An 11,118-nucleotide genomic window follows, 5' to 3' on the forward strand; every position below is an offset into this window, starting at 1 on the left:
GCTAACTGTTGGCGAATCGATGACGGCTATTATACTTTCTTTACTTAATTCTAATTACTTTACCCTTGAGTAATTGAACTCGAGAAAAACTTTATTTCCATATGGGGAGACCGAAATAGCTAATATAGAACGAAAAATGACACTGAAGATGGTACAACGCCGAAACCGGTTTTTCTGCAAACCAAGCTTGACAAGGGAGGACGGAAACTCGTTCCAAAATAAATTCAAATACATCTCCTTCACTGAAGCTAAATAAACTTAAATGTATGGCAAAAATTGTAAAAATGCCCAGCATTGTCTAGCCGTCATTAATTAGGCAATGACATTTCTCACAAAAACGAATAAAATTAGGGGGTAGGGTCTTGAAATTTCAAAAAAAAAAAATATTTTCGATGGGCACCCTAATGTACATACAAATATTTATTTTTAATAACATTAGCTGGTTTCAATTAAATAATTAAAGCAAATACTACCATGTATGAACACCTTTTTGCGGAACTTCGCTACATTTTGAAGTTGATTGAAGTCTTCCCCTGTCAACTTGACTTACAAGACCTTTAATAATTGAATAATGATACTTACATACATATAATTAAAGTTTATATAAGTTTTGCACGCCTTAAAAGAATATAACATCTGAACAGAATACAAAGTAAATAGAAAATCATATAGGCCCCTATTGCGAGTGTCAACTGGCAGTAGAATAGAAATTTATGGATCGAGTCGATTATCTTTTATCTTGCTATTGTGTAACTTGATCGATAAAAATTTGTACTATTGTGAATGGTTGACTGAATTGTAAACAGCTGTTTGTTTGTTTACATTTGTTTCTTTAGTGTTTCATTTACATAACTTTTAAAAAATTGCTTTTAATATAAAATTAAAAAAATGGAGACAGTTGAAATTTGGTTTAGTGATGATGTGGAAACTAATTAGTATAGTTGGCTAAAACAAGGAGGAAATTGCGAGATTCGTCGAATCCCTTGGAGTTGGAAGATGAAGTGTATGTACATATGTGAATTTTATGAATAGTAGTTGCGTTACAGATGTTTCACGGTTTGTAAGTTTTACAGGATTTGCAGGAAAAGCTTTTTTCGTCATTAAAAAACTTTATGGAAAGTGGCCACCTGGAACAGCATCCTGTAAAAACCTGCAAATCGTGAAGTATCTGGAACGCAACTAGTTTAAGAAATACGGTACGGTGTAGTTATTTGTACAATGATGTTGAGTATTTGTGTCCAAACGCGTGAGCCGATTTTAAAACTTTAACTACACGTGTAGTGAAAGAATTAAACTTTAAATTACAATAAAGATTTCAAATTTCCGAGCACTAGTTAATTAATAATTATGCAGTTTTTTCTTTCCGCAAATTCCTTTGCCTATGTCCTCATTCTCCTGCATCAGGTCGACCAATCGCACAAGTTGCCTTTTGTTGCTTACAATAGTTGATCTGTAATTCAGACACATACATACATATGTATGTATATTCTAAAATTTTTTAAAACTTCCAGCTCAATTGACTTACTTTTTATCCATTACAGTACCACTTTCTTGTGTAAATTTTATAAACGCAAACTCCAACGACTTAAAAGCAGCAATAGAAGGATGAGCGATTAAAAAGTATTCACAGTCGTTAATTTTTTGAAAACTAGGGGGAGGGGCGAGCTCGAGCACCCCCCTGCCCCTACCTGGCTACGCCCATGGATGTGCAGCTAAGCAAAATATACTGTAGTCGTTTATCTACTGCCAGTCGACATTCGCAATACGGGTGAAAATTCTGTTCAATTCACTTTTTTATTGCATGTTTTATAATTTTTGAATTTGAAAATTTGTTCCATTTTTCTTTTAACTTTTATATCTTTCGCCGGGCCGCTGCCATTCAGCCGGGCCCGGGTCAATTGACCCCACTGACCCCCTCTATCGACGAACCTGTGTATGTAGGTATGTATTGTGCATTTAGTAAAAGTAGCAGTCAGTTGTACAATTTTTGTGTCTAACCAAAGAGTACTGAAATGTACTGATTTTTTGCTCTCAAAAAGCCGAAGGTACTGAATTTTGAGAAAAAAATCTGGCAACCCTACACTTGGCATTTCCAATTGGCGTCAGTTGACATAGAAGAGAAACGACTGGAGTGCTTTGTTGTACTCGGCCAAAATCGCTTAGGTGGTTACAGCGCCAGACAAGAAGAAAAATAGTTTTCTAAGACAGTCGGGTCTATGTAATCGGAACAACCCTGATATATGTATGTACATATACCTGGGCTGCCACAAGTAGAAGAACAGGTAGATTAATTTATATACATTTTACTGTTTTCCTAGTATCACGACATACATACTCACCACGAACTAAATTTTTGTTTTACATTATTGAAAGATATTTGTGCAACAATGCATTCAATAAATTGTTCGTTTATATTAAAAGTTTTTCTCATTCTTTATTAACGTATAACAATAATCATTTTTTAACATTATAGGTAAGCACGATTTAAGAATAAAAAAGATTTGTACAAATTCTTGAAAAGATAAGCAATAAACCCGACGATTTGTATATCACTATGCTTAACAGTTTTCTAACTACACTTGTGTGTTGTAAATTTTAAGTTCCATGTAAATTGGGATGATGCCCTATGTTGTTGTAAACTGCTTTTGCGACCTCTTCCTGCAAAGTTGATGGCGGATCGGAAAGAATGTCTGTCTTCATTGACAAGTATTTCAACTTATTTGATACCGCTAAAATAAAAATAAAAGTAAGTAAAAAATATCTTTGAAATACATTTTAATATCGAGACACACCTGGTCGTAGGTCAATTAAGGAACAATGCTGGTCAACCCATAAAAACGCCGTACGTCGTAATTCTTCCAAACTGGCACTAGACACAGACGAAGTATATGAGGTCAGCAGGGGTTCCAAAATAAGTCCCAACTGTTAAAAGGAAATAATGAATCTATATGCAATACATCGACGTACATACTCCATATGTAAATAGGTATACGGGGATATATCGTCGCCCGGATAAAAGATTGTCGCATGTTAATTTCGGAAGTTTTTGGGAAATCGCGATTGAAGTTTGGAATGCAATTTTTCAAAACTGAGACGATAGACTTTCTCCAAAGTCTCGGAAAATGTTACTAGTTCACGAAATTCTTAAATTATTTTATTTTTATTGTTTATTGTTAGAGCCAGTTTTTCAGTGCGAGTTTAACTCTGTTTGCCATTGAAACTAAGTTGAAATTTAGTGTGCAGTTTGGCTGGGTTAAACCGAGTCACCAAACCGAGCTGCTGCCAAAATTTAGATGAAAGAGGAGGAAAAACATTAAAATTGTTTGCGAAATACACGAACACAGACTCATTATAGCTGATTAATTAACAAACACGATATAAACCCAAATTTCATAATTTGGGCAAACGTTATGAAATTTAGCAAAATTTTACCAAAATTTTTAACTTCTTGATCAGCAACTCTAAACAAAATATTGGAATTCAGTTTTGTAGCCCATCAAATTTTAGTATAACAAAGTACAAATTTTAAGTATCTAGGACTTACCGGTGATTTTTGGCAATTTTTCTTGTTGTAGGTGCTCTGCATTTTTTTCATATAAAAAAAATTTCGAACATAAATTGCCAAAAATCAACGGAAAGTCATAGCATCTATAGCCCAAGCTCTTTCATTTGACACCTCATTTTCGAAAAGCGAACGAACGGTGCAGATCTGATGACTTGAAAAAAATGCCTTTGGGTATTATACATATTGGTTTTTTTTTTGGGTTTTCTTATTTATTTTTCGATCTGTAACTTTTTAATGAACAAATAAAAAAGTAAAAAAATGGTGCACGAGGATCATGGTTCAATAGTATATTGTATAATAGAGCACACACATAATTGGCAAATTTTCCAACTGCAGACGATATGCTAATAAAAATTATGAATTTTTACTTAGGTGCACGCATCGTAACGTTTTAAATAAGTTTTTGTTTAACTATCTTCTAATGAGAGCACATAGGCCTGCCCCGTTTACATTGATTCCTTTTATGCTCCAGAACACTTTACAAGTTGTCCGATAACAGTTTTAGGTACGCACCAACCACAGTATACTATAAAAGCCACGGGTATTAGAATTTCAAAAAAGGAGTCACGCCACTTTGACTATTGATAACTTCTTTTCTATTGCAACCAATACTTCTAACGGGTTGCATTCGATTCTGCTCTCCAAATACTACCAGTTCATTATAAATTCAAAAATGAGCAATCAACGCACCAAATTTTGCAACGTAAAAATACAAAAATAATAGGAGTCACATTTTTATTTGTGAAAATTTGCCAGTTTTATTTTTGAATTGTATGCATATTTGGCCGCTGTGGTGTAGTGGTAAGCAGTGCGCGCTTTCACTCATCAGCACCTGGGTTCAAACCCTGGTCAAAGCAACATCGAATAAATATAGAAAATAGGTTTTTTATTAACAGCGGTCGTCCCTCGACAGGCAATGGCAAACCTCTGAGTGTATTTCTGCCATGAAAAACAGATTCTCATGAAAATACAATCGCCGTTCGGAGTCGGCGTAAAACGGTAGGTCCCTCCGCTTTGTGTGACAACATCAAGGCGCACGCCACAAGTCGGAGGAGAAGCTCGGCCAAACACTAACATATGTGTAAGCGCCAATCTATTATTATTATTATGCATATTTGGCTTGAAAATATGTGCGATGGTTCTTTTTTTGGATTTACATAATCGACCTAACATATGTAACCTGATTTTGTTAATAAAGGGGGGAATGTGTCCGAATAAAAACTGTCGAGTCATGCGAAAATTCGAACTAATTGAGAATTTCCCATTTATATGTACATATGTGGGGCACCCTACTGTTAGTAAAGTGATTTTTATCCTTAAGCAACTGCAAATAACTGTAAACTCAACACTAAATTTAAACATCAGCATTTTCTTCAAAAATATACGGTTTAGAAGATATTTAACACCTAAAGGGTAAAATTGTGGTAAACTGTCTCTAGAATGGCACTTTAAAGCAAGAGTCGAGTTTCCCCAGATTATTTCAAAATATCTAAACCTCAACAGTAAGAAATGGACACATTGAATAGATTTCTTTAATAATAACTGAAAAACAAATTACAGTATATTCCGTTTAGTCTCCTATTTACTTAGGTGCATTTTCTGCTTACGTGCACAATTTTGCCAAAATACTGCTTCATGAAATGGATTTTGTACGAAATTTTCACTTTTGGCTGCATTTCCGCTTCCCAACGCTTTTCCATTTAACAGTCCTGTTTTTGAGTAAGTTTTCTTCGATTTGTATGAAAAATACTTCGCTTACCAGCACTAAAAATTTTTCAAATTTTATTTTTGCTAGCATGTTGCTCTCTCTTAGCGATGAAGACCCATAAGAATATAATAATACCCCTGTAGCGACTAGTCTTAAAGAGGCCTTATTCGCATTAAATACTTTAAAGCAATTTCATGAAAAACAGTATTGAAACAATTTACAAAATCTAAAACAAAACAAATCATAGTTTTATTTGTAAAAGTCATCAATAAAAATCAATCAGTGATTTTTACTTACAAAGTTATGAATAAAAATTAAAACCTACCGAGATTTAACAAACAATAAACTGAAAACAAACAAAGAATCCAAAATACTTACACTGACGGAACAAAGTATTGGCACAGCAAATTTTTCTCAATATATGCAACAATTTTTATTCTAATATTTTTCCGCCAATTTTCCATACAAATATGGTTCACTCAACAACAAAAAACCTGAAAATATAATTCCTAAACTTTGTGGAAAACTCGCGAAAATTCAGCAAATTTTCATCACATTTTTCAACTTTTTAATCACTTTATTATAATAGAATTGATTGGGCTACAAACCTGCATACTCAAAAAAATTCTAAAAAATCTGATTAAAAAGTTGAAAATTTTTATGAACATTTGCTGAATTTTCGCGAGTTTTGCACAAAGTTTAGAAATTATATTCTTATGTTTTTTGTTGTAGAATGAACCATATTTTTATACGAAATTAGCGGAAAAATCTTAGAGGGAAAATTGTTGCATATATTGTGAAAAATTTGCGGTGCCAATACTTTGTTCCGGCAGTGTAAATCGTAATATTTACTCACTGAACCTGACCAGAAAGGTGCTGCACCATTAAATGTTAAATATCTTCGAAATCGTACATTTTCAAAGAAAATGTATTATAATTTACTTTAAAATCAATAAAATTGCCTTTCATCTGCTGGTAATGTTATAACTTTAGATAGAATCAGTCGCACAGTGGTTCGGATCGCAAATCTAGCTGGACGAAACTATTTAAACAAATACTCGTTGATGGATCTTTACACCACTTCTTACCTAGGGGAATTTGGGTCGCTGATTACGAATCTGAAGTCACTTATCAAAAATTCAAAATGGCGTATCCAATATGGCGGACGAAAATTAAAAAAAATCGGTAGATTTCTATGAATCTGGGTATCTGGGGGTTTTCTGGGTCGCTGATTACATATCTAAAGTCATTTACCAAAAATTCAAAATGGCGGATCCAATATGGCGGACGATAATTAACAAAAAATCGGTAGATTTCTATAAAACTGGGTATCTGGGGGGTTTCTGGGTCGCTGATTACATATCTAAAGTCATTTACCAAAAATTCAAAATGGCGGATCCAATATGGCGGACGAAAATTAAAAAAAAAATCGGTAGATTTCTATGAAACTGGGTATCTGGGGGTTTTCAGGGTCGCTGATTACATATCTAAAGTCATTTACCAAAAATTAAAACTGGCGGATCCAATATGGCGGACGAAAATTAAACAAACTCGGTAGATTTCTATGTAACTGGGTATCTGGGGGTTTTCTGGGTTGCTGATTATTTACTTTATTTACTTCGGAACGACCATTCGCATCAGATATTTCTTTCAATTTGCTAATCACATAATCATGGACATCTTGTTGTCTTTTAGTTAGAAGTTTCAGCAACACTTCTCCAAATGTCAAACAACTCACTCCTTAAGATTTTATTTACCATTACCAAAATTTAAGATCACAGCAAGAAATACAAATAAATTTCAGAAAAAATTTTATAACAGCGTTTAAAGATTTGCATGCCTGTTGTATAATCTTTTAATTTCAGAAAGCAGAAAATTCGCGAGTTACTATTTTTTTTTAACTCTTACATAACCAAAGTTTTTACAGCTCCAAGTATTTTTCTGTTTTAACACACAACCCCTACCCCCGCCTCCCCCGTGGATCCTCCACTGATCTTATATTTATATTCTGATACATTCATGTTAATAATTACTTTTGAATTTTGAGATTTGACATACCGTCACTAAAATGTAAATATCTAAGCCAATTGGTTAGACTTGGTTATCGAACTTACCCACTGCATTTGCGAAGGTGTAAAGAATAATATGCAAGTGGTTTTATAACGGCCTTCGGCGGCCTTTACTTTTCCTACTCTTTAATTTATTTTTTTAATTAATCAAAACGACGATTTTTCAGAATAAATTTGCTTATACCAATGTGGACATAAATAGCGGAATAAGTGTAATTTTTAGTTTATAAAGTCAATTTGCAATTATGCAAATATTTGTGAGTGCAATTAGCAATCTTTTAAGTTAAATTTCAGCTTTAAAATAGAGTTCTCAAAAAGCCGGCGTTGACTTACCTTTTCCTGTTTGTTTTCATATGTTATGTTAGTGCTTTAATAAATGCAATTTCTATTTGAATGTATTGTCAGGAATCTATTCCAAGTACCATTAAGTATTTTAAAAACAAAAAAAAATTTGACTTTCGTCCAGCTAGATCTGCTATCCGAACCACTGTGAGTCGTAAGCTAAAACAGAAAAATATTGTATTTTCTCGAAAAAATTTCGTTTTTTCACACTTCAGGGCACTTTCGATACTTGAAGGCATGTTCCGATTGGGCCCAAACTTTCACAATTGTATTTTTTCACTACATAGCACATTTATAGGTGCCATAGACGATGCGTCTGACTCGCGAATCATCTGTGTACGTGTTGACTCGCCTTTCGACTACACACAGTTGAGTCATATCGGTGTAACTAACACATATTTATTTTCACTAACACTTCCAAACCGACTCGCGAGTCAGACGCATCGTGTATGCCGCCTATTATAGACGTGAGCACCTGTAAAAATCGAAAGTCGATTTTTTGAAACCACTCTAATATATGAATACTGTTCGTATGAATACGGAGTGTGTAAGCTCACACTAAAGTTATGATTGTGAATATACTACTGTTGTCCGTTCAAATGTTATTTTCGGAGTGAATGCTTGAATAGTTTCGGCGTGATATGCTGGTATTATATAAAAAAAAAAATAATTTTATTTACATATGTATATTGAATTTAAAATTTTCCAGACGAAAAAAATTAATTTTGGTTGGGTTGTATGTCCTCTCCCTATATTTAAGAAATCATCGCAATCCAATTACTATTTCCAGAGAAAATTAATATAAATACCGTACCATTGTAAAAACATTCAAATGCTCATAAAAGTCTAAAGCTGAAAAATTTTCAATGAAATTTACGCAGTGTATTGCAGGTGAGTAGAACTTCTTTTGAGTGGAAAATCACCTGGAAACTCGAACGTCGGTAAATTTGTGACCCACTTGAGATGGCCCTTACCCACGTAAAATGAAAATTAACACATGAAGCACCTAACAAATTCTCTAAACTCTCTAATCTTTCATAACTCTAAAAGCGATCGTATCAAAAGTGAAAATAAATAGGTAAAGTTTTTTATCTGCTTAAAGAAAAAACAGTGTTGCCCTGAGTCAAACTTTCTGAAACGGGCCACTAAAAATTAAGTAGTAGAATTTCAAATATATTTTGGCAGATATTCAAAGGTCTATATGTGAAAATTACTGCCTTAAAATATTTTTTTTTGAAAATTTCAATTTTTCAAAAATTTATTAATTAATGAATTTTTGACCTTCATTTCATAAATTGTTTATATTAATTGCTATATTTCCGTAAATAGTCAGTGAAAAATAACCAAATTTTAATGGTGTATTCAGAAAAAGTAGCAGAATCGAAAAAAATATTCATATCGAAAAAATTTTATTTTTTAACCCATTTATTCCCATCAACCTTAAAAACTGAAAACTTGTTTTTATTTGCTTTTTATTTTATTAACAGGAAGACAAATAACATAAAATTTACGAACTCAATCACTCAAAAAATTTAGAAGTAGGTTTTAGGAGCCGTACCCAAGCGAGTACAATGGGAAGAAGTGTGTTCATTTTCTAGTAGGTGTATTTTTAAAACACGACATGTTGGTGGCACTATATACATACATCTGCAAGAGTTTTGGATCCTTTTGGTAAAATGTGGTCCTGTATAAGCAACAATTGCTGTGAACGCACGTTTCGAAGCCATTTTATCTACGGTATAGTATAGATAATTGGCTATTATCTGCTACATGGATAAAGTTTTTGATGACATAAAATCTGTTTTTGGCAACAATTGGTGTCCTTGTGTCTTCGTCCATTTCCACCGCTATAAAACAATATTCCTATAAATGTATATAACTTCTCCTCAAATATAAAATTATGTTCATTGTGTGGCTGGGCATATGACCGTGTTTGATATATTATAAGTTGCACAACATCTCTGTCGAAAATGGTGTCAAAAACTTCCACCGGGGATTTATGCGCCAAATTTATTTTTTTGCTCGAACATTGGCTTTATAATTACTAATAACAGTGATGTTCATATTGGGCGCATCTTTTGACTAGCAAGGGATCGCTTAAGCTTCATTTCTTAATTTCTGATAACAGTATGCCATCTTCACATGTCGTAATCGTCATCGCTTCAGAAAAGTTCGATATTGCCAGGGACATATTTTGGCATCGTTTCTTCCTCAACCGTGTTGTTGAGCGGTATTATAGCAAAATTGTTTTTCCGTATTCATGCGAGTACAATGGTAATAAATGGGTTAATATTATTAAATAATAATAAATTTCCCAATAAACAATTGAAAATTTAACTGACTTCTCCTTGTGTTAAACAAAAAAAAAATTACGATCTTCTGTAAAATATATACTGACAATTCGTGCAAAAATATTTTAGTGCACTCTATCCCTTAAAAAAGTACGAATGTTTAAACATTATCGTGGATACGCGAAACCACTACCGACGTTGGAACGCAGCGGCGATAAACCTGGACCCGTTCGTCGTTGCATGCTTACGTTATAAAAAGCATATAGGTATGTTATTATTACATATGTTAATAATTCTTACGATTAATTCTTTATATTAATAATTATTGAAATCTCAGTGCCTAAATTTATTTTCGAAATCATGAGGCTCCTAAATTCTGAGAATCTTGAGTACAGACTAGAGGAATGCATAAATGATTTGAAATGCTGTTTATAAAATAATAGTTGATACTAGTATCACGGCGTACTAACACAAAATGACTAACATGGAACACACTGCTGCCGTTCACTTCACACCCAACTGTTTTACTGCACTCGCTGTACTGCCCCGTTACTTTGCTCTCTTTAGTGTACATCAGAATTTGCAGTAAGCAAACAAATACTGTCATTGCAGGAGTTATAGTTAGCAGCGACTCTACAGTGTTTGTTTTGATGGCGGGCAAGCATTGATTTCACTTTTTTTTACTGCCAAGTGAATTTGATTCAGTACTGCAATTCTGATATTGTACACCTCTAGTACAGTGTCACTGCCCACGGAAAAGGAGTGATGGCATTGGTGCATACTGCACTAGTCTACAGGACAAAACTTTTCTTTCGACCCAAAATTGTTCGACTGATTTTGATTTTTGTACTTTAGCTGAATATAAAAAACATGAGAAGGTGTTGGCGAAACGTTTTCCTAGTGCCAAAACCACCAAGCGACAAAACTATTCTTTCGACCCAAAATTGTTCGACTGATTTTGATTTTTGTACTTAAGCTGAATATAAACAAGTAAGAAAGTCTAAGTTCGGGCGGAGCCGAACATTAAATACCCGGCGCAAGTATTAAATATATGTTTTCCACCTTTCCGAAAGCTACCGCTACATGATAAGCCGGGGTGTATACATTTTAAGTAAATTAGCGTCCTTAAATTTCGAAATATTG

At 33.6% G+C, this 11,118-nt stretch overlaps 1 protein-coding gene across 2 annotated transcripts in view; it reads right to left on the reverse strand.

The window, feature by feature from the left end:
• Positions 1-2,408: 2,408 nt before the first annotated feature.
• Positions 2,409-11,118, reverse strand: part of Mondo (MLX interacting protein mondo) — a 419,132-nt gene continuing 410,422 nt past the window's right edge. For both annotated transcript variants that reach the window (XM_017638582.1, XM_017638574.1), the window contains exons 13-14: positions 2,793-2,922; positions 2,409-2,729 (exon numbers count right to left, since the gene is read on the reverse strand). In XM_017638582.1, coding sequence (XP_017494071.1) covers positions 2,596-2,729; positions 2,793-2,922 — 264 coding nt within the window. In that variant the 3' untranslated portion in view covers positions 2,409-2,595. The remainder of the gene's footprint in view (positions 2,730-2,792; positions 2,923-11,118) is intronic.

Source organism: Rhagoletis zephyria, unplaced genomic scaffold (genome assembly GCF_001687245.7).
Source record: "Rhagoletis zephyria isolate East Lansing unplaced genomic scaffold, Rhagoletis_zephyria_1.1 Rzeph_scaffold_00144, whole genome shotgun sequence".
Taxonomy (NCBI): Eukaryota; Metazoa; Arthropoda; class Insecta; order Diptera; family Tephritidae; genus Rhagoletis; species Rhagoletis zephyria.